The 25,972-nt window shown below is 37.7% G+C and overlaps 1 protein-coding gene across 1 annotated transcript in view; it reads right to left on the bottom strand.

Moving 5' to 3' along the window:
• The window catches only part of LOC134754183 (uncharacterized), a 151,201-nt gene that overhangs the window by 113,924 nt on the left and 11,305 nt on the right, over positions 1–25,972 (bottom strand). Inside the window, exons 3-6 of the mRNA XM_063690315.1 lie at positions 23,292–23,405; positions 19,641–19,753; positions 18,132–18,272; positions 17,315–17,446 (exon numbers count right to left, since the gene is read on the bottom strand). Coding sequence (XP_063546385.1) covers positions 17,315–17,446; positions 18,132–18,272; positions 19,641–19,753; positions 23,292–23,405 — 500 coding nt within the window. The remainder of the gene's footprint in view (positions 1–17,314; positions 17,447–18,131; positions 18,273–19,640; positions 19,754–23,291; positions 23,406–25,972) is intronic.

The raw sequence follows: 25,972 nt of genomic DNA, 5'->3' as shown, positions 1-25,972 counted from the left end.
GTTCGAGAAATTGAGCTTCTCACACGCTACGCAGCCACAAAAAGTACCACTTTTTGAGCAACTGTATTAAAAAAGGTTTTTCCGTACTAAGGGGTGTACCGAAAAAAAACTGTAAACTTCAAATGAAAAATAAAAACCGGCCAAGTGCGAGTCGGACTCGCGCACGAAGGGTTCCGTACCATTACGGAAAAAACAGCAAAAAAAAAACACGTTTGTTGTATGGGAGCTCTATTTAAATATTTAAATTATTCTGTTTTTAGTATTTGTTGTTATAGCGGCAACAGAAATACATCATCTGTCAAAATTTCAACTGTCTAGCTATCACGGTTCATGAGATACAGCCTGGTGACAGACAGACAGACAGACGGACAGACGGACAGCGGAGTCTTAGTAATAGGGTCCCGTTTTTACCCTATCGTTTGGAATTTAGGATTACTAGAATATGAAGCTACTTTTAATTTAAATAATTATTAGTTTTTTTTAGCGCTGGTGGCCTAGCGGTAAGAGGGTGCGACTTGCAATCCAGAGGTCGCGGGTTCAAACCCCGGCTCGTACCAATGAGTTTTTCGGAACTTATGTACGAAATATCATTTGATATTTACCAGTCGCTTTTCGGTGAAGGAAAACATCGTGAGGAAACCGGACTAATCCCGACAAGGCCTAGTTTCCCCTCTGGGTTGGACGGTCAGATGGCAGTCGCTTTCGTAAAAACTAGTGCCTACGCCAATTCTTGGGATTAGTTGCCAAGCGGACCCCAGGCTCCCATGGAGCCGTGGCAAAATGCCGGGACAACGCGAGGAAGATGATGATGAGTTTTTTTATTAAATCTGCAGGAGTGGTAAGAAGCTTTTTTCTAGCGCATTCAGTGGCAGCTTTGTCCGGAGCTGTTTTTCATATTTGCCTGCACCATCCCAATTCCCAACACCTGCTGGAGTTGTTAAAGTTTTTTGACTGTTTTATCCTTCTCTTTTAATACTCTCTTGATTTAAGCCCATGAATAGTCGAGAGAACGGCACTGCAGGACGTATGGTGGTCTTACTTTGCTCATCGTCTATTACAAAATGCGACTTTTTGTACGAAGGAAATTGTATGATTTTCGACTTGGCCCAGAAGTTAATAACGCAACTTTCGGCTGTGATCTCTTCTTTTCACCGGTGTAACGTCGCATGGCTTAAAACCAGAATTATTTATATTGGAATATATAATTTAATAATAGGACTTTTAACTGCGGTTAGAAAGCTGTCGTCATCTTGCTTGGAAATAAAATTACAGCCGTTTCAAATTAACAGTTTTTTTTTTTTCGGTACACCCCTTAGTTGACAGAGCGACTCGTCCCATTGCCTGTGCGAGCAGTGATTAATTGGCAGGCAGGTCTGTGTTGAGAAATAAATAGTTTTCGACTTTTTTAATGTGTTTTATAAAGTCGTGAGTCACAATATTTTGTACATGTAATATAAGGGCAAGTTGTTTAAATATTGTTTATTTATCGCTGTTCAATAAATTCCTCAATATTTTTTTTATAATAATATGTATAAGAATACGATTTCAGTTTCATTTACATGGCAGATTTCGTCTATTTCCTTTAAAAAATCCGCACTAATTTTACAGAATAGTATGCGCTTTATTAACAAATGTTTTTCTTGTCAGGTTCTAGTTTTTATCGCAGGATTTCACAAAATTACCGTTATATTTAGTGATTCTATTATCACCTTTAATAATCTAGTCACTATAACGATTCGTTTCATATAAATTACATGTAGGTAGTTGGTAGAAATCGGGGGTAGATTTCGTAATTATCTCAATATAATAACGAAAACGTGGCTATACACGACTGTTCAAATTAAATCCATACTACATTTTATATTCTGGCGGTCCACGATTGATCAGTTGATGAAAATTGAAACGAAACAAAAGAATAACAATAGGTATTCTTCTTAATGAGTCTGAATACTAGTCCGCATTTTTGTACTTTGCTGTCATCACTGTGATAGAACACGTTCAGCCAGTTAGGATTCAAAATGGGTTATATTTAGTATATTCACCAAGTAGATCACACAAGGTATGTAGGTAGTGCGCCGTATTTTTTGCCCTGATAAAGGCTAACATGACACCCTGACTGACTTACGTTACGATACGAGTATAATGCAACAACATGTTAAGACGAGACATACAGCGGTATTACGATGGCGGATACCCGGTCAACTACTACAATGATAACTTTACTCTTTATATGTATATATAAATATATATATATAGAGGGGATTTTTATAGGGCTTATTAAAATCGAAATTAGACCATTGGCACTTATTATCGCAGACATAAAAAATTATGTGATGTTTGTCAAAAATTATGTAAAGAAAAAGTAAAAATACCTACACCGTAGGTTTGTAGGGAGGGCATATAATTAATACAGTAGTAAACCTACTCGTCAGTAGGTATACTACTGTGTCTACAACAACTGACTGACTACATCTAAGTAAGTATTTGAGCGAAATGCGACATAAGTACATATTGTTTACGTATTATATTCGATGACTTAGGACATGCAAAGATACCTTGAAATTACTTATTAAAATTTCAGAGGTGAACAAGTTAGCGACGCGATGCGAAGATGAGTTCCCATCTGTTCGCCGATTCAATCGAGGCGAGGCGGATTTTCTCGCTATCGGATCGATGGTAGATGATCATGATCACTAAATCTCCATGGAAAACTAGATTACACAACGAATTAGCAAATAAAAGTAAAAGTGTAACTTTGTTCGTGTACACAGAACAAAATATAAAATAAATGTAATAAAAAAATCAAGTTACCTTAAACTTCTCATTGAAAATAGTCAGTTGTCAAGAAATGCATTTAGAGCCTATCATTGAATGAACAGTTTTCATGACATTCTAACATACTGTTTAAAAAGACAAGGCAAAGGCTGGTATGGTTATGTCACCCTCGGCCATTGTGTCACCTTTTTTTGAGAACTCGGCTGTCTAGTTTATTGGCGAAAATTTAAAATGTTTTCAAGAAAAAATAAAATCTTAGGGCCTTGAAAGTCCTGTTAGTTTACGTGATATTTTTCCCGTTATCAATGGCATTTCTAAATAGTACATACTTACTTGAAATACCAGCAGGCAGAAATAAAAACATTGTTTTCACAGGTCTTCTGAAATTGACTTGGATTTTATATTTTATAAGAATAAAATGAAGAGAATGCTATCAAAATTCTAAAACTAAAAATCATGCAGATCATTGTTTGATTGTTTAAATAGTAGGAGCGGTCATAACATAAACTATGGTGTTTAGCTAAATTGAAATGCACCGATCCTTCTTTTGTAATAGGAAGGTATAACATGTCCGGTTAGATAGCTAAGTAGGTACACGGTAAACGCATGATCATTTTTACATTAACTCTTCCAGTTATTATTGCCATGGCCTCGGTACTGCGCCGCGTCGCAACTTTTAACTAAACGTGTACGCGTAGGTAGTTCACAAGGAACCATATCGTCATCGTATACAATGAACTAACAAGTGCTGTACATAAACTTGTTAACTAACAACACAAAAAATAAAATGTCATTGGTACATGTTTTATCAAGTCTCGGTCATTGCATGATCACACAAGGGGCTAACCCACTCCACTATTGGAATCATTGCCTCACAGGAGATAACGATGCATTATCCATGCGAACAACTGTGTTATGATCTTATTTTGATTTAGACCACACTACAATGTTAAGTTTTTAGGGCATAGCTGTCATACATTGCATGGAGAAGTGACTCATTGCAGAGGATTTGTATATTTAAGTGTACCTTTTGCTCATAGCTTTGAGCCACTATTCTGATGCCGCTCAGCTCCAAAGATCGAGGATCCAGCGACCTACTGCGGGGTTTCTCCGAATAGAATTCATCTCTCTTTCCTTTCTTCCATCTGAAGTAGTTAGCCATCGCGGCACACTTTCAGTAACACCTGCCACTAGCACATGTTTACATGCCGACGACAGATCGTCGCACTAGCCGCGAGGTTATAACGCGCAGGCATCTCTGTAAGTACTGAGCGATAACGCCGGTGTCACGAGACGACTATCGTTATGCAACGATATAATACCATGCGTGTACGTACAATTCCAAACTTTGGTTCCGATACGGAACTGGGAAGTATACGCTGGAGATGGGATGACGGCGCCCCGGCTTTACCTATATGAACCTCTAGAAAGACCAACTTCCTACCGTTTCCTCGGCACATTCAATATAACATATAATAACTCACACAAACAAGTAGATAACGCACCTAAACAAAAACTGTTTTTAAGATTTATATCTATGCCTATGACTCAGTTTTTTTGGTTCCTATGAGTGACAAACTATTATTACTTAAATTAAAGGCTTATAATATTAGCTACCAAGTTATTTACGCTTTCAAGGTTGGCACTTCAAATGCAGGTACCTACCCTACACGATTGTTAACGTCAGGCAGGTATAGGTAAGAATTCATTTGTTTATCAACTGAATGACATAAGTACCCATTTAAGTTGAATCACATAGGCGTAATTTTATCTTATCAATATCGGAACTAGGGTGTGCAACCTCGGTATCCCGAGATCTCAAAATACCGATCTCGCACATTTTTTGCAAGATTATACTTGCACCCTAAATCGTGCGTTATCTCGTAAGATTTGCAAGATTGGATTAATAGAAAAAGGTCAGCATCTGCATTTAGCGTATCATTGTTTATCGTCATTGGTACCAAGTTTACCAACAAGCGTAAAGGCAGAACGAGTCTTCTCTGCTGCAGGGTGTATGGTACGAAAAATCCGATGCTAGTTGGCTGCCGGTACGCTAGATATGCTGTGTTTTCTCAGGAGTTATATTCAAAATAACCCGTAATGTTCTAGTATTGTCTTCGGTTACCGCGATAGTTACTCATGAAATAAGATAAGATAATTATTTATTGTACAAACGTGTTACAGAGGTGTTATGTAATACATGCGAGTTTCAACGGTAACCCAATTCGGGTATACAATGGACACTTAAAACTAACGTAAAACTAAGAAACACATTGATTGATTGATTGATCCTTCCGGCCGATTTCGACCATGGCGATCATTTCGACTCCTAGTAACTAAGAACTAACTGTTACTGTTAGCTCGGCGCTCGTGCGCCCGAATATGGCTGACGTAGTCAATCTGCGAGGCGAACCCCCGCGCACATTGAGTGCACGTGAGGACGTGAGGAAACACATAACTAATTATACACATACATAGCATATCTATCTATACAGAGTATACAGTATCATGAAGAATATAATTCAAAGAAATCCTTTAGAGAATATAATTCATCTTAATAAGCCAGTTTTCAGGGTTCCGTACCCAAAGGGTAAAAACGGGACCCTATTACTAAGACTCCGTCCGTCTGTCTGTCTGTCCGTCTGTCTATAATCAGGCTGTATTTCATGACCCGTGATAGCTAGACAGTTAAAATTTTCACATAGCATTCATTTTAACAGTGTCATTGGCCCAGTTAAATTAAGGGTTTCACCTCGGTATGAGAGATAATAAGCTGGAAACTAGTATACACATTAGTTATGACGTATTAAAGGTTCTCTTAAAAATCTACGCAAAGATCGTGTGCGCGTCAGAAGTTGTTCAAGGTCTAATGGCATACAAATCGGTTTTTCGCCGATAATAAAATGTCTATAGCTCCGATGTTATTTACATGTAGGAAAGAGTTGTAGAGCATAAAATTTGCGACAATTAGGTACTAAAATGTTTCCATGTGATTAGTCGTTTTCAAAATATACGGCATAGAAGGCGCAGCGGCCAGCCAAACGCACTATGACGCAAGGTTAGCTGGTAATCTCTGTGAATACTACATTCTATAAAGTTTTTAAATAGTTAAAATGACACTTGTGGGTCATACATAGATTCTAAACCAAAAGTTGCCCCTCCTGTGGATATTAGTTAACAGCTTGTGTGCATATATGTAATGATTTTATGACATAGTTTAATATAAGAAGGGTACCCCTTTACACATGTTTAATCAGGAAATTAAGGTTTATAGCCTATAACTTTAGGTATTTCTACAGGAAAGAGGTACATTTTATGTAATAATAATACAAAAAAATGTTTTAGCTTTTATTTAACTACCGATGTTCGTATCTAACTATGAAACTTGGCTACAAAATTTGCCCACCATTTTTCGGCTACTTAATGGTTTCAGATTGAGCTAAAATTTGGCATACATTATTAAAGACCGATGACAATGTAATAACATCGAGCTGATCTGTTGATGGGAACCTTAGATGGCCATAGGAAATCAGTGTACGATCGATTTCAATAATAACCTGTAAGTACGCCCTACGTATACTTACCTGGACACAAGCGGTTACCTATTGTCTACAGGACAGACAACTTTTAAAAGCCGTATATGATCAATAAAAGATTATTAAATAACTTTGTAGAAGGTATTTAGGTATTATTCGCCAAAATTCACGATTGACCTTGCTTCATAGTACGTATGTCTGATCACTACGCTTTCTGTGCCGTATATTTTGAAAACGACTAATCACATGGAAAGATTTTTGGTACCTAATCGTCGAAAATGTTATGCTCTACAACTCTTTCCTACATGTAAATAACATCGGAGCTATAGAAATTTTGATATCCGCGAAAAACCGATTTGTATGACATTTGACCTTGAATAACTTCTGACGCGCACACGATCTACGCGTAGATTTTTAAGAGAACCTTTAATACGTCATAACGAACGTGTATACGAGTTTAGAGCTTATTATCTCTCATTCCGAGGTTGACCCCCTTTTTAGGCTGAAAATGACTGGCCCACATGTGAATACTGAGGGATGTCAGAAACTGCTGATATACATTTTTTAATACAGTTGCTCAAAAAGTGCTACTTTTCGTGGCTGTTTAGCGTGCGGAAAGTTGGTTTTCGCGAACTAGTGCTTTTTACTTTTCCAATTTTTTTAAATTTTTACTTGTTCCAATTCATGACTACTTATTGATGAGTGTTAATATTAGTTTCCTTTAAACGTCGTAATCAACATAAAAACCTACTGTTAATGTAAGAATACGAAAAAAATGCATATTTCATATTTTATTACTTACCTCTTCATCATTATAAGTATTATAACACGTTTATTTTTTTAAGTTGAAAAACCGTTCTTAATAAGTTGTCTGAATGGAACGAAACGCCTGTCAAAGAAGAGGCGTATTTTCTTACTGCAAGAATGTTTTAAGTTTCCAAAGGCAACATTCGATATTGTTTTTATAAATATACGATACACAAATAATCGCAAATAACGATATTTAGGTAATAATAGTACAATGTTTTAATATTTACAATTGTTTCTGTCTTATTATAGAACATGCAATTGAACAAAAAAACTTTCATTGAAGTGGGTTCAATAATAATAACAAAATCTATCCTAGTCGAATAAAAGCTAGAAAAACACCTCTTCATAATGTCAATGTCAATGATGTCAGTGTCACAGAATTAATAATATAAAAGTTTCGAATACCATTCCTTACTTGTTGCTTTTCTTATTTTTTCGCAACTGTATTAAAAAACGTCGTTCGATACACGTGCGGATATGTCATTCTTCACTCGTCCCGAGTCTTGCCACGAGCCGTAGATATCTCGGTACTCGTGAAGTAATGACATACTTTCTGCACTAGCATCGAAATGTACTATTTTGTCAGTATTTTCTTTTATAAACCGCACTACAACTGCGATGTAAACTTTTGACGTCGCTCTTTAATTACATGCTTCTCTATGATCATCCGTTAAATAACTACAAAAGCGTTTAAATTTGTAATTTTAAGAATAAACAGACGTACGAGAACTAGGCTTCAATATGAAAATATAACTGAAGCCTATTTGTAACTGTTGTTGGCTGAGCACACAATAAAATAGTGACACGAAAAAATTCTTGGGTCGTAACTGGAATAACGCTCGACGTACAATTTCCAAATTGCCAGAAACACAAGTAACGACCAAATGGCATATACCTCAAAATGTTCATAAAAAATATGCCTCTTTCTGTTATAATTAAAGGGTACACGGAAAGAACATGTCTAGTCACTTTTTACGGGAAATAAGATTTTCATCTCAAAATGTTAATAAAATGTTAATGTATGTGTCTTAATGAACTATTAGTTATATCTTTTGCTACCACTGTATAATATATGTAACAAAACTTTTTTTTTGTTAAAAAAGACCTGGTCACGGAATTACCATACATTTCGACATTGTTCCTAATTTTAAAACTGCGATTACTCAAAATGTTAGTAAAGTGACTAGACATGTTCTTTCCGTGAACCCTTTATATGATCTGAGTGGCCTTTTTCTTAGATCTTTCAGAATTGCCTACGTGCTATTCTGTCAAAATAGGCCAAACGGGGGCTATTTATGGGAGTACCTTTGCAGCGCTTTGTACGTCTTTTTACTAAGAAAAGAAGATTTTTTGCAATAACTCAAAAACTACTGGACCGATTATGTTCGGTGTAGTTTTCGTTGGAAGTATTTATTATTATTTATTTTGCCCGCGACTTAAGTAGATGTATTCTGTGAACCGCATTAAGATTTTCACACAAAAATAAAAATAAACTTTTTTGGGGGTTCCCCATACTTACTTAAAACTGAAACTCAAACTTTTTTTTTTCATCAAACCCTTACGTGTGGGGTATCTATGGATAGGTCTTCAAAAATGATATTGAGGTTTCTAATATCATTTTTTTCTAAACTGAACTAAAATAAGATAATGATAAAACTAAAAAAAAATATGATGTACATTACCATGCAAATTTCCACCGAAAATTGGTTTGAACGAGATCTAGTAAGCAGTTTTATTTAATACGTCATAAATCGTAAACTGCAATTTACCTTTCACTCACGTTTCACATAAAAAATATTTACATTGTTTAAATTGTGTAATGTACGGAACCCTCGGTGCGCGAGTCCGACTCGCACTTGGCCGGTTTTTTACGATTTTCGGCGTTGGTCGAACATCAATGTGTATCAATTATCAATGGTTTAGTGAGCTTAGCATACTACGACCACAATTACGATTTAAAAAAAACGCTACAAATCGGCTGTTACGAGTATTCCACAAAATATAGATGCTGTGCGCGAATTCATAATGCAAGAAAGTCAGTGGTCATAGTACAATAGCGAGATAGAGGCGTCTCTGGAGCATTTTCATAATTTATATCCATATTGTAAAAAACCGTACCTGAGATAAAAGATAAATAAAGTGAGTAATAATAATAGAAACATGAGATATTAAAGAAAACAAAGTTGTTTCCATACTCCGTAACGGATTTGACAAATTCCAAGTGCTTTTTCTTAAATATTTTCTAGCCTACTTTATAGCCAGAATCGCGAAATTATTATACTTACTATTACTACAGACATTTTTTTAAACGATTTGTTAGATAATCAAAAAATTATAATTGAAGTGAATACCGAAAATAATTCGGCGCCAAATTACTGTCAAAAACTTGATATTATGTGTTGACGAAACTTGCATATAACTAATTTCCGACACAACCTGCTAAACAACATTATACCATTACTGAAAGGCAATTTCTTTGCAATTCTCATGAAACAATGATAATGTAGACGAGTCTCCAAATATCTGGTGTACCAGGGATTTAGTCGATGTGGTATCATCAGTTACCTGGCATGGGGTACTTTTCGATAGATAAATCTACATCAACAATCACTAAAAGAAACGATTCGCAGATTTTGTTTAATAATAAGATGTTCCAATATTAATTTGAAAATAGTTGATGATCCACGATGGTTATGAGGCCATCAGCTTGCTTAAGCCAATGCCCTCTAAATCGGGCCCAAAGACTTGATTCAACAAAGTCCCGCAGTATTGACCTATTGAACGATATGGGGGTTGACTATCCAAAGAATTCTTACGTTAAAACGACAAGAACGATATGCAACAAAAATATTTAATAAAAAAAATAGTTCTTCATAGAACTCAAACCAAGAATGTGTCAAAAGACACTGTCGAATCGTTGGAGGGCATACAACAAAACTTACGTCAGGAGCGGGGAGACATGGAGAATGATGAATTTACTAATCAATAATAATCTTGAAACAAATTTTCAATAAATAATAGAAAAACGAATTTTGATTCAGCGGGTTTCTGGTTTCGGTTACCATTAATTGGGTTTTGAATTTGTCAAAACCGTTACGGAGCAGGCCTTAAGTTACGTTCACGCTAGCGTTTATGTCAGTGCCAAACTGGTGGTTGCTGTAGGTACTGAAGGGTTAACGGGGTAACTATTACTAAACACGTCTGCGCCGCCGCCGTCGTGTTTATTCTCTACTGATGTTATTCCTAATATGTGGTATTTTGCTATGAAAAGGGACCTTATTGTCGATGGCGCTTACGCCATTATTAACGATGTTCCGATATAAATACAATGCCGCGCGACGCTGTGCGGCGTAAGCGCCATCGACAATAAGGTCCCTTTTCATAGACAATGCCCCATATTACTCGACGCGGCCTCGGGACCTGCGCAGTTCTCGGTCCACCTGGATGAGATCGCGTAAGTGATTTGATTAACGTGAGAAATAAATGCAGGAAGGTCTCATTTAGCATATTATCAGTGCAGAATGCAAGCCCGTCTCCCCTGTAACGGTTTAATGGTATATACAAACTATTGATACAAGATTTTTATACCCGCCTGTAGATTGGAACCTCAAGATAGCGTTCTTATTGAGTTCGTTTTATAACAGAATTCCTATAGCACTTCGGTCTCAGGTAAGTAAGTCATAACCATCATCATTATATCAGCCGGAAGACGTCTGCTGCTGGACATAGGCCTCCCCCAGGGATTTCCACAACGATCGGTATTGCGCCGCTCTCTGCGAGCTCCATCGATTCCCTGCGACCTTAACCAGATCATCGGACCGTCAGAAAAATGGTTTGCAGACTTTGAAGACAACTTACACATACCTAATGAATATTATTTGATTATACATACTACGAAGTAAATTACAATTTTAAGAATCAAAATTATCATTGAACGTACCTAATAATAACAATCACGTAAAAATTGCTTCTTTTCAACCTACTGGCGGATAAAACGTGTTCGTATATTTATTTACTTAGCAGGGCAACTGTTTAGCGAGTTAGGTGTCGTGAATTCTAACGTGTCAGGTGTCTATACAGTCCCAACTGGAAAATAGCACGAAAAGTGGCAGACATGTAGCTTTTGTAGTTTAAATTTTGAAATAAAACTATGAAAACGGATTATATCGCGTATATTGAATTTATAATACATCCCGACGTTTCGAACTCTTTACAGCGTTCGTGGTCAACGGGTGACTGAGGAAAAATCACAAAGTGCAAAAATACCCACATACTAAAATAATGAACAATCATAGACTACAAACTTTAAGGCTGGTTGTACATGAAAAATCGGTTCATAAGGCTAGTTATACACTATAATTATTTTTCAAGTAAAGATATATATATATATATACGCGATAAAAACTATGCCGGCTCCAACCCTACACCACGGACCCGAGAAGATTTAATTCCTTCCTAAATTGTAGGAGGGTATCCCAATATGGGACCGGCAACAAACTCGGCGGGACACATCTTTTCAAAACATCAGAATGTCCAGCATCATCCAACACTAAGGTCTCACAGTCTATGTCTCGCTTGCTCCTTTATCAGATGGACTACAGGATCCCAAGCTGGTGGTAAAGATTTTTCCTCAGTCACCCGTTGACCACAAACGCTGTAAAGAGTTCGAAACGTCGGGATGTATTATAAATTCAATATACGCGATATAATCCGTTTTCATAGTTTTATTTCATGAGTAACTATCGCGGTAACCGAAGACAGTTTAAATTTTGTTAGAGAACGGAGGCGTACTAATACCGATTTACGAGTTGGTTATAAAGTTTATAGAATCCGTAGATTAGCGATAATGACATAATAAGCACAGAATAACTAATAGTAATAAGTAGTAAGTAAACATCGTGTCGTGGACAGATGTATCTGTCCGTCTGTTTGAAATGACTGCTTGTTAATGGATTATTGCAACAAAATATGCTGCAATGTAGTAATTCATTGTCAATACACAAGGGGAATATTTATTTATCAGACTTGTCTTCAATATGTGACTGTTTGGGTACTTACTATTAATAGTAAGTAATTATTAACCATAACACACTTAATGAACCATGGATGGTAGGATGGAAGTACTAATTGTCCGTTAACGATTACACTGGATAATTATAGTTAAAATGTCACGACTTTACATTACGTTTTTTTTTCTTTAATAATCATCAGAAATAATTGTTGAACATGCAAAATAATTCCTGTTAATTGTTAGTCAATTATTTATAAACTAAACATTGCTAATTAAGTTCACATAATATTTCCGACAGTATAACAACAAATTATACAATTCGAGGAGTACTGTTGATTGCTTAAAGGTCTAATTTACAGTCCATTTTTAGGGTTCCGTTCGGGATCCTCAAAAGGAAAAAACGGAACCCTTATAGGATCACTCGTGCGTCTGTCTGTCTGTCCGTCTGTCACAGCCTATGTTCTCCGAAACCACTGGACCAATCAAGTAGAAATTTGGTATACATATGTAAGTTTATAACCCAAAGACGGACATTTAACGTAAACAAATGAATTTTAAACACGGGGGCCACTTTTGGGGGGTAAATGAGAAAATCGAAAAATAAAGTTATTCAAACTATATCGTGTTACATATCAAATGAAAGAGCTCATTGTGAGAATCTCAAATATATTTTTTTATAATTTTGGGATAAACAGTTTAGAAGTTATTCAAGAAAATAGGCAAAAAATGACGACCCCCCCCCCCCCCCCTTATCTCCGAAACTACTGGGTATAGTTTTGAAAAAAATCCACAAAATAGATCTTTACCTATAGATCACAGGAAACCTATAAGAAATGTGCAGTCAAGCGTGAGTCGGACTTAATTACTTAGTTTTTGATCCGACCTCTACGGGTTTTTTTTTAATGATATTTCACTCACGTTTCACATAAAAACTACATTGCTTAAATTGTGTAATGTACGGAACCCTTGGAACGCAAGTCCGACTCGCACTTGGCCGGTTTTTTTGTGGACACTTCAAGTTGTTCCTGATTGTAGAAGAGTTATTCGTGCTTCATAAACAGTTATATCATTTATTTATTTTGGGTTAGGTTATTAATAATATAAATATAAAAGTAAAATCTAAAAACACTTACAAAACAACTAAAATACATATAAACTAGTGATGTACCGACTATGGGTTTGGCCGATTAGCCGACTAATCGGCGCTCGGATGGCCGATGTACAATCGTATTTTCACGGAAACGTACGAACGTGTCATGCTATTTCAGTCGGTCTCAGTACAAAAAGTACTGAGGTTGACTGAAGTAGCATGACAAATACGAACGTTTCCGAGAAAATACAATGGAAAAAGATTATACACTACATCTATACAGCACCTAGCGTCAATGATTATAGGAGTTATAGGTTACTTGTTGGACCAGCAACTGTCCGAGCGCCAATTCCGTGCATTCGGAGGTCGAGGAAGTGGGAGGGTGTGCGCCGCGCCCGTACGTCAAAATGACACCACTCGGTCATGACGCCCAACATTCGTAACATTCCTTGTCCGTGCACGGAATTCGCGCGCGGACAGTACGGTGAAGTGTCAGTGTCAAATTCAGTCAGGTAACAATTGTCAGCGTCGTGAAACAGGGGCCTCGTTGTTAAAGTCCACGTTTGACAATCCAGCAACACTAAACATAATATGTCGCCGTAAAGCACTATCTACTTCAGCTGCCAAACTTGGGGTAGTTCCTCTTTAAAACTTCACAACTCTATACTCGCTTTTGTCACCATAGGACAAATATGCGATTTTATAAATAAAAAAACCGGACAAGTGCGAGTCGGACTCGCCCACCGTGGGTTCCGTACTTTTTAGTATTTGTTGTTATAGCTACGAGTACTTTATAATAACATGGTTAGGGTCCTGATGTCCCTACATTCTACAGCGCATCTGGACAGTTTGCTGACGCCCACTTCCCCACCGGGAGAGGACTAGACTTCCACGCCGTAATGCGCAAAAAGATTGTGTCTCACAGAAATAATTATACCATAGAAGACGCAAATGCATCTACTTCGCGCATCTACCAAGCGTCGAGGTTGACCGTCGCTCTTTACAGTCCACGCCGCCGGTTGTTGCAGCCGGACGTCCGTGAAAACTTAAAAAATGCTTCGTTGCATGATAATTAACTGCAACAGTCGAAAAATTGCGAGCACCCAAAGGTAAGAACATATTTCCTATCACAGATAAGTAATTTTAAAATTATAATTTGCGTAAATTTTGTATGAAAAAGTCGGCACGCTTGGTTTCAATACAAATCGTGGTATTTGCGTCATCTACCGTATATATTAAATCTGTGTTGTGTCTATTAGGAGCAGAATTCAGGGTAGGGTATGCAGAGCATAATAGCAGGAAATGGGAAGCGGTGGCCTCCTTCTGCGAGGGCCTTCTTCCCCCCCTCTTGCCAGGAGAGGGAAAACGAGCAGCGAGTCCCACACACCGTGCGTAAGTGCATTCCCACTCCTTCAAAAAAAAGGGTGGGACTACCCTACAGAACAGCATTCTAGCATTCTAAATATGTTAGCGGATAGGCCAGACAGTCTTTTGACACTGGACACTACTAAACCCCCATGCTGGGGATGTTTATTATTAATAAACCCTGTACTGCATGTAATAAAAATAAAAGGAAAGTTATTTGAGTTATCACGGTTCATGAGATACAGCCTGGTGACAGACAGACATACAGTCGGACAGTGGAGTCTTAGTAATAGGGTCGCGTCAAACGTCAACTTTTGAAAATCAGTTACCGCAAAATGTTCGGAGCTGTACAGACAGACAGACGGACAGTGGAGTCTTAGTAATAGGGTCGCGTCAAACGTCAACTTTTGAAAATCAGTTACCGCAAAATGTTCGGAGCTGTACAGACAGACAGACGGACAGTGGAGTCTTAGTAATAGGGTCGCGTCAAACGTCAACTTTTGAAAATCAGTTACCGCAAAATGTTCGGAGCTGTACAGCGCCATCTAATAGTTACCAGTGTTAGATTTTACGCATCTTACTCAATCAATGTATCTTTGGTACTGCCAAAGATTAATTAATTGTACAAAATGAGGTAAAGTTAAGTCTAAGAAAAAAAATCGTGCTACAAGCAAACGATGCAAAAGGAACCCTAACCCTAAGTCATCGACTTACTGCCCGATGTTTATAATGCTTTTATAGTGCTTTCTTATAATATAATGCAATTTTATGTTATATTGTCTCTTTGAAGCAGTACAATATTACCAAAGAGGATATAATAAGATAAGAGCGGTACTGTCATAGTAAATTTTGTAACCACTGTAAATTCACTGCCATCTATCGACATACTTTAAAACTAAAAATGAAGATTTATAAATATACGTTAAAATGTATTTAAATATGGATAAATGATTTTTTTATTTGCATTAATTATTTTTATATGATTTTGACCCATGTTCGTTCACTGATATGCGTTAAAATTATAAATAACAAACGAAACCGTCAACGACCTCTATAGATGGATACAATCTAAGCATAGAGTAACTGATACTAGAGCGTTACTGTCATAGTAAATTTTGTAACCCCAGTAAATTCACTGCCATCTGTCGATACACTTTAAAACTAAAAATGAAGATTTATAAAAATACGATAGAATGTATTTAAATATAGATAAATGATTTTTTTTATTTGCATTAATTATTTTTATGATTTTGACCCATGCTCTTTCACTGATATGCGTTAAAATTGTTAAATAACAAACGAAACCGTCAACTCCATCTATACGACTGTAGGCCAAAACTAGTAGCGCCCTCTGAACGAGAATCAAATTTTCTTGATTTTCGAGGCACGTTTTTTCCTTAGACTGTATCCATCTATTACGGAGTTATATCTATCTTTGGTCTAAGGAAAAAACGTGCCTCGAAAATCACGAAAATTCGATTCTCGATCAGATGGCGCCACTAACTTTGGCCTACTCTCGTATAGAGGGCGCGAGCGGTTTCGTTTGTTATTTATAATTTTAATGCATATCCGTTAAAGAACATGGGTCAAATTCATATAAAAATAATTAATGCAAATAAAAAAATCATTTGTCCATATTTAAATACATTTTAACGTATTTTTATAAATCTTCATTTTTAGTTTTAAAGTATGTCGATAGATGGCAGTTAATTTACAGTGGTTACAAAATTTACTATGACAGTACCGCTCTATCTTATTATATCCTCTTTGATATTACCAACGTCAAACTATAAGTGACAGTGAGTGAAAGCATTATACGCCGGAAATATTAAAAATCGACCAAGCGTGATTCGGTATCAAAAAAATAAGTTGTTTGTCAAAATGTTCATATTTAATACAGGCTTTTATCGCTGACACAATTCTAACAAACCCAAACACAATGGGGTTGCGTTGTTTTATCACGGTTCCTGTTGCCACCTCTGGTCTCCATCATCAGATCAGATTGATGGCCATGAAGGACCATCATATTGCATTTTCACCCAACTTACATAATTATGTGAAGTTTAAGCTCCATTGCATAATGGGTAGTGGCTCTAATTTAGCTTGCATGATTCGGTGTCGGTGTACACACACACACACACACACACACACACACACACAACGGGACAGGTGGAAATAAATAAAAGCTTGTAACAACGTTATGAAAAAATATGATGGTACCCAATAATCGGTGATCGAATCCGACTTGGCCGAATGGGTTTGGCAACTGTTAAAGGTTTGCATAGATGGCGCCATTATAGCTTGCTATCAAATTCCATTTAAATTCCATTAGAATAAAACTGACACAATTCTAGGGATTGACAGGGCAAGCTATGCTGGCGCCATCTGCTAAACACTTCGACCGGCCAACCCCCTTATTTTAACCCCTTGACCGCCAAAGACGTCAACTGACGCCCTCGGTTACACAGTGTAATATCAACTTTCGTAAGGTTTACAATTGTGCGTTTTATATAATAGGCGTGGCGTTCCTAAATCTGCCGTACCAAATTAAATTTGAATTCGTCTGTAAAAAGGAGCGTCGAAATTACTGTCTGTACCAGGCCTTTTTTACCGGAGTAAGCGCGAAGCGTCTCCGTTTCAGCTTCGGCTTGTTTGCACGATTTACAACTCACAATAGTTTATGCCTTTAGGCCACTGGGCGGTAAGAGGTTCCACAATATGACTTACCGCTTTCTTCTTTTCAGCGCCATCTAGCGGCACCGCCTGGCCGGGCACGGACGCTCGGCCGCGGAAGATGTCCATCATCTTGGTCATCGCGCTCGGCCGCCTCGTGGCTGACGCAGTCACGGTGTGGTAGTACTGTCAGAGAATAAAACATTTACAACTTAGACATATTGAATATATACCTGCAGTACAGGGTCACTGGTAGAATTGCATTTGCTAAGAAATAATATGAAGATGGCATCATAAACGCCATATTTTCATAGAAATTTATAATGGGACTTCCACACGTTGATCTGTCAAAGTCGGTGCAAGTTCTAAATTGTCTGGGTTCTTAGGTTCTAAATCTTCAATTGTACTATAGACCGAAACCCATGACATCCGGTGCCGTGACATGGACGCTCACTGAGGAGGCTGTGCATAAAATACTGAGGGCACGGCAGTGCCGCCGCCAAGACCAACCAAGCGAAGCGCAAGGGCACACTACCTACCTTTTCTCGAAGCTGTTTCGTCGTTTTTTTTAAGCCTCATAACTTGTATTTGGAATATACATAACTACCAGGCAAACTAAATTTTCGGGTCATGATGTCAATAGTCGACTTACTAAACATAAAAAAATTCAAATGCATAGCTCTTATAATTTAGATTTCTAAAAAAACGATTTCGTCACTGACTCACTCACATGATGTTTATCAAAATTCTTAGGGTACTTCCTGAAGTCCTAGAAAGCTGAAATTTGGTATGTAAGCAAGTATTAGTACACAAACAACAACGAAAATCCTAAAACATGGAACTTTTACCCCCCTACTAGAAGATTAGTTACCCTAGTGTCGCTGCCGGGGTGCGGGTGCGCGGAGCCGTCGCGCGCCTTGACCGCGGGCGTGCCGGGCGCCGACGGGCCTGCCTCCGTCTTTGCCTCTTCTGGTTTACTCGCGTCTTTGCTCGGGGTAGTCTTCGTTATGATCTGTGAATGTTGTTTATTTTAAGTTTGGGTAAACTTGAGTTGTCAGATAATGAAAATTGTATTATGTTTTGGACAGACAATAGTACATAGTACATACACAGACAGACACATACATACATAGTACAGAGGCCGGGAAAGGGCAAGTCGTGGATGAGTTTCGATTTCGGCTAATAAAACGAATCTTGAAACGAAAATTGCAGAGGCATATATAGTGCTTTTCTCCAAACATGCGAGGAAATAAGGTAAAATAATCATTATTTAAGCAACAAGCATCACTGAAATCGAACCTTCACATCAAAAACGTCAAAAACAATTTCCCTTTAATAATTTTTTTAAAGTTAAAGGCACAACCTATTCTGCCATTCAGTACCGTTGCGTTCAATATTCATTCATTCAATATAATTGTGCAATGTAAGGTGTATGAACACGGATGAGATCCTTAAAAAAATATAAAAAAGTATAGAAGTGCTTTTGATAGAGCCAAGTGGCGGGAAAGAGGGGAGGCCTTTGCCCAGCAGTGGGACACACTAACAGGCTAATAATAATAAAAAATATATACATATAGACCCAAGCCATTTCCGTCAGTAGAAGAAAACGGCAAATTAAAAAAATGTTATTGTCCCATAGAAAATTTGCATTTCGCGCCTATTCCTACTGACAAAGTTGTTTGACAGACTATAATCTTTGATTTTATTAAGGAGTTTTCGCACGATCGTACACGACGGTCTTGTAGAACGAGACATGTAAGATCGCTTATCTTTATCTTACTATCTCACTCTATCTTATAGCTTGAAGTGATAGCTGATCGGGTCGTGTAGATGCGGCCCGCGGCTATTATAATTGGCTGTGCTGTTTGCGTTTTTCTTAGTGGATTCATATTCTTTTTAAAGTAAAAAACAATACAGTTATTACTAATAAGTTATTATTATTACTTATTTCGGATTTCGGAGGACTTCTCGACCGGTAGAACAAAACAGAATGATTTGTTTATTTTATTTTATTTGAGTTTGACAATATAGAAGAACTTCCCGTACTATTTTTGCTACAATAAGGTGAACATTTCCAAGCATATTGGAGAAAATTATATTATATGTATTGTATATTATTGCTCACCAAACAAAAACGTGTCCTAGTGGAAATGTATTATACTCGTATTAAGAATTGTCTTTAGAGGCCAACAAAATGCAACATTTATGGAAAGTTGTGTTTTATTGATCCTAACGGTAACGTAACTTAACAAAGTCATACTTTTTATAAAGTTAATTTTCGTAACACAAGGGCAGCACAATCAAATAAATAGTAGACGTATCAAAGCCCATTTGTACAACTAAATCGGACATAAAAAGCCACTTATTGAGATAATCTCACCTGCACAGCAGCCTTCACTTGCTTTATGATGGAAGGCTGCTTCTTGCTGTCGCCGCGGGGCTTCGCCTTGAAGATGTCAAACAGTGCCGGCCTGCGGCTCACCCCGGTTGTACCTTTGACAAAATACAAATGAATTTTCCTACTGGAACTATTTAAACATACGATATCGTACAACTAGAAACAAAAAATACAAAGGTACTACCCTAAAATGTAGAAGTTAAATTGTTAACTTCATTTCGAATTTATAACACTGTTATTTTCATTTGTAGCTAAATATTGTCTGCACCAGCCTGATAGAACTTTGGGAATTACCCGCAAGTCCCACAAAATAAATGTTTAACTCACCCACCTGTGGTCCGGTCCGATTTCATTCAAATTTGGTGGGTATAGTGATCATATAAATACGTTAAACGCTTGTGGTCTAGCCCTAAGACGTGCGACTTCGAAACCTATGGTACCTACGAATCCCGGCCCGTGCGAGTGACATTCGTGGCATTAATATGCGAAATATCATTTTTCTACTCGTCGAGTATAATCTGTGTATTACAACTTCACATGCACACTACAACCTTACTCTTTTCAACGTTGGATAGTCTATGACACTTCCGACTGAAGCATAAGAATTTTATCGATACGGTTTAGTCAATTATAATTTTTTTTTTAATAGAACTTCATACATTTCGATAAAATATTTCTTGTTTAAGGAGACTCGATTCAATGCAAATTAGCCTACTTAAACACGCTGCTGCGTCGCATCTGCTTTGTGATTGGTTGGCCAACAAAAACATTTTATTTTACGTTGTAGTAGAACTAAACAATTGCTTCATAACTCAGAAACGCGCATGTGACACCCTTCATATAGCAACATCCATACCCTAGCGAAAACCGCTTAGCGTTGCTTGTTCCATAGGCTACGGTGGCCAAAACCGAGAAAAAAACTGTCTTAAAATTGAATTTAGCAAGGAGCAGGTACCAGGGCCTCATGAGTTACGAGGAGGTGTCGTTGACCAACCCGCCGGGGGCGCCGGGCCCGGCGGCCGGGGCGCGTACGAGTATGAAGGTATCGCGGGCCGCGGCAGTTTGCGTATCTTAGCTGTATACTTTTGGTTTTGGTTTGGTTTGGTGGTATGATTCTACTAGTTGAAAGTATCATTTTTTTGTCTCGTAGAAAAAGTATTGTATACAATAGTGATATAATCAAGCTTTTCAATCTCGTACCTTACTTAAGCAACTCAGTACTCGATAACAGTCCCTTGAAATTTTGGCCTGATTTAGCCAGTTGCCACTACTCAAAAAAAGTTTTGGCATGGTATACTTATAATCAGGTTGATTGCATACCCCGCGAGATGAATCCTCCGAATTGAAAACTACTGGGCAATCATAAAAATTAAACATGACTAGTCAAATTGTCCAGGATATCAATTCGTTGCGATCAGCGATTGATAATAAACATAGATGACGAACTAGCTCTACAAAATGACCCCACACATTTTGAGCCACGCTGGGTGGGGCGTAAATATTGAGCCACGGCGCTATTTAGTTAGCAAATGGCGGCCCGTTGTCACAGTCGTAGTAAGAAGTATTTAGATTATTTCTTTAAGGAAAAGATATGCCTTACTGTGCGGTTAAATGATGTGCTGGCCGTTCCAACAAACACTGAAAATATTATGGGATTACCTTTCACATATAAATTGGCCATGATAATATTATTTTGATTTCTTTTGCTTATGACAGATTTTATATGAAGATGCATTTTTAAACAGCCATTGATATTAAGATCCTATTAATTTAAATTTGTTAATATGTTGTGGTTGTTTTGATATAGTCCGTTTAATTTAAATTAGTGGTAGTAAATACTAATTGCCGTTGTAGGTGGCGCTTTTTTAATGTGTATATTTTAACAAGTCCCTGGCATCTTGGCTCTTGGCTCAGCCCCTTAGCTAAAAGACCGATGTGGCTAATTTTGGCATAGAAATATTTGTGGCAGACCAGTAGGCCTAGCACAAGATTCGCGCGACAGTATCTCGCGGCGAGATCAGACTACCCGTCTTTTTCTATGTTAAAAGAGGGACGGATAATCTATCTCGCCGCGAGATGTTGTCGCGCCAAACATGTGCTAGCCCTACAGGGACGGTTAGAATGGTGAGAAAATATGGAAATTTCAAGGAAAATATTAAAAACATCAATGTTATTTTCCCACACAAACTATTCTTACGACGTGTCAAATAAGAATTTCTGCATTTTTTCTCTGATCAAGATGAAAATCGATATCTGCGAATCTGAGAGAGGAGCTGAGAGAGGAGTATTATGATTCTGAGGTAAAAGCGGCAAGAACGGCCGCCATATTGAATTTCTCTATTTTAGCTCTAATCAAGATGAAAATCGATGTCAGAGGATCAAAGAGGACCTTTATTATGAATCTGAGGTCAAAATTTATAAAAACGTTTACGTTATTTACAGTACTGCGGCCATATGTACTGTAAAACGTTGTACGATAAACGTGGGAAAAGGTAATTTGCAACTCGTGTCGATTTAAAACACTCTCTTCGGTCGTATTTTAAAATTCGCCACTCGTTGCGAATATCGCGCTTGTATCGTAAATAAGTATTAAAAACGTGCGACAGACGTAGTACATGGCCATCAATAAATTATCTATCCCATTATTCACTTAAAAATAAAATAATAAATTATCGTACAAAAATATTGCATATAAAACTTGTTCCATATTGCATAAAACAGTCTACTAAGAGACAGTTTTCATTGTCATGTATTTTCAAGTGACAGTGTTCCAGCATGGTTACGGCCAATCAGAGCGGCTAATTAAAAAAAAAACAATAGTATTTCGGGTCGGTGGAATTGACCAATCATAATCTTGGTCAAAGAAAACCCATACCTAAACTTTGACTGCAATTGGTCCGCTGGTGAGCATGCGTATTCTAATTTTGTAGCCTTTTATAAGCTGATATTTTCTTTGAAGCTAGTCATCAATATTTATTATCAATCGCTGGTTGCGATCTACATGGGATCAACGCCCAGAATGTCGACAAGTGTTGTGCAGAATATTATGGGGTCCATTACAAAAAAAGTTCGTAATTATTTACACAACAGAGATTTATTTATTTATACATATTTAAAAGCTAAATACATTACTATTTAAAATTCACCATTCATAACTTTGTTATATCGTTTGCTTAAAAAAATATCAATTTTCTAGTGCGTACCAATTCTTTATGAACTATGCTTTATTGTAGATGTATTTTTGACAACTGAACTAGAATATGCGGCCTTGTACATTACTTATGCAGTAGCTAAAGTGCTTAAGTTCGAGTGCAGTTACCGCAAAACGTATGACGCCGTGTACGACGCCATATAATTTAGGTGTCAACAAAACACCTACAAGTTTTGCACCACATAATAAGTCTCATTCATTAGTATATAAAGTATATTCGGCAGTTTTCGGAACTTGTGTACTAGTACTAGATATACCTAATTTGAATTAGTCGCTTTTCGGTGAAGGGAAAACATGGAGAAAAAGCCGGACTAATCCCAATAAGGCCCAGTTTCCCCTTTCGGATGGAAGTTGAAACTTGGTTTTTGGGTAGTAGAGAGGCGAACCAAATAGCCAGCACAACGCTAGACAGCTGATGTTACCGTGTATGGTCTGCTGGTACATGGGGTGAGGCTGGCCGTCGTCCTGCGAGCCGCGCCGCTTGCGCTCCCCGACCGACTGCGTGCTGCGCGTGATCGCCGCATCCAGCCGTTGCTCTGAAAATGGGGAAACAACTGTCAAGTACCAGTGAGACAAGATATGCTCCCGGGGCTGAATTTGTGTGACGAGTCCCGGCCATTCTTGGTTTCAGAACTATATTTGTATAGCAAAACCAGTACCGGGAGCACACCCTAAGTGTGACTTAAAAGTCCGAACGATGTGTAAACACATCGAGGTTATTTTTAACACACTTTTATTTACATCGCCTGTAACTAGGTAACAATATAATCAATTTTAGGAATGATTAATAGGCCAAGCAATAAGAAGGTATAGAAAGAAATGCTAGGAACACAATTTTTGACAAAAAAAAAACTGTTCCAAGCATTTCCCTATCGAGCTGATCTGTTTGAACCAGGAAATAAGAGTACCGACGATAGCGGAACTCTTCGCCGAAGAGTCTTCGGTAACCACTAGTACACCTCTAATTTGGGCACATTATAATTCGTTTTGACGAGGCGTATATTTTGGGAGGCATAAAGTACAGTCGACAATGAAAGCTTGTTAACATAAATTATTATAAAATGTAAATAATTATAATTTTTATGGGATCCTCATGTCTCTGAAATCAGCCGAAAGATTTTTGCTTCTCTCCATTCCCTGAGGCGCCTGCAGAATTTCCTCCCGCTTCCGACGAAAATTATGTTGGCTCAGTCTCTTCTACTTCCGCTTCTCGATTACGCCGATATTGCGTTTCTCGATCTGAGACAGGAACTGCTTGACAAGCTTGAACGTCTGCAGAATATGTGCATAAGATTTGTATTCGGTCTAAGGAAATACGATCATGTTTCCCTATTTCGTACTCAACTTAAATGGCTTCCCATCCGCCGTCGCAGGGATCTGCATATTCTTTCTCTTCTTTTTAATGTTCTTTTTATTCCTTTTTCTCCTGTCTATCTCTCACAAAAATTCAAATTTATGGCAGATGGTAGTGGCCATCGCCTTCGATCGAGTGCAAATCTTGCACTAGCAACACCTCATCACAAATCTAGTGCGTATGGTAAATCTTTTGCGGTACTAGCGGTTCAGCTTTGGAATGAGTTGTCTCCCTCCTTAAGGAAATCGCGGTCCGTTGCATCGCTTAAGGGGCAGTTAAGGAAACTGTGGCTATCGGACCAGAATTAACTGTTTGTGACTATGGATGTATATTTATTATATATAACGTAGGTATTATATATATATTTGTTATACTGTTACTTCAAATTTTTATCTTATTTTATTTATTTTCGCCCTCTTTTATAAATTTATTGACTTTCCTCTAGTCTATTGTACGCAGTGCTATATCTGTCTACCGTTCTTCATCAATTCTCATCTACTCAAAGGTTAACTGGAAGAAATCCCTTAAAGGGATAAGTTCGCCTTTGTACTGCCTATTTCTGTGCCATATTTGTGTTCTATGTCTTTGTACAATAAAGAGTTTATACATACATACATTATTGTTGTTCTATTTACTCGTACGTATACCAATATTGAATTATAGCGCCAACAGAAATACATGATCTGTGAAAATTTAAACTGTCTAGCTATCACAGTTCATGAGATACAGCCTGGTGACAGACAGACACACACGGACAGACGGACAGACGGAAAGCGGAGTCTTAGTAATAGGGTCCCGTTTTTACCCTTTGGGTACGGAACCCTAAAAAATCATTCACACGTTTTCTTTCCTTGTTGACTTCGGTAATGGCCTAACTAAATTATTATAATTATAATCCTGCACACCTTTTCCCTAAACGCAAATAACCCGTCGACTGTAACTAACAGCAAAGCTACGGTCACACTATGTTACTCAATGAAAACAATAAGCGGCATTAATTACAAGGAAAGCTACATTTTCAACGTGGAATTTGTGTCAGAATCTACATAGTGGGTCGCAGCTGAGCGCCGGCGCGACATACTTGCCATAATTGCACGAGATGCGTTACATCACTTTAAGGAATATGTTTTTCTCAAACATGCAATGAAATATTGATATTATGTTCTTCATATTAGGCTGGGAAGTATCACGTCTCAGGCGCGGCTAGACGAGAGGTCTGTAATGAAATTTCATACAAAGTTGCAGGCCTAAGCCGGGAAGTGTCTCTTTTAAGGGTTCCGTACCCAAAGGGTAAAAACGGGACCCTATTACTAAGACTCCGCTGTCCGTCTGTCCGTCTGTCTGTCACCAGGCTTTATCTCTTGAACCGTGATAGACAGTTGAAATTTTCACAGATGATGTATTTCTGTTGCCGCTATAACAACAAATACTAAAAAAGTACGGAAACCTCGGTGCGCGAGTTCGACTCGCACTTGGCCGGTTTTTTAATTTCCATTTCACATATATTTGTGACACAGCATCATGGCATTCAGTCATAAAAAAAATACAACAAATATTTGCTTTTTGGTTCGGAATGACTTTCTGCCAATACGCCTATTAAAAAAAAAAATTTTTCCCCTCACTAGCTCGGAAAGCCGTCTATTATCCTTTAAAACAAGCGGGGAAAAACGCATTTTATGCACTAGTGGGGAAAGTAATTTGACCTTGGATGGAGCGTGTTTAAGTAGCTTGACAGATAACAAAACGTAA

This window comes from Cydia strobilella, chromosome Z (genome assembly GCF_947568885.1).
Source record: "Cydia strobilella chromosome Z, ilCydStro3.1, whole genome shotgun sequence".
Lineage (NCBI taxonomy): Eukaryota > Metazoa > Arthropoda > Insecta > Lepidoptera > Tortricidae > Cydia > Cydia strobilella.
This window is presented reverse-complemented; position numbering and strand designations above follow the sequence as displayed.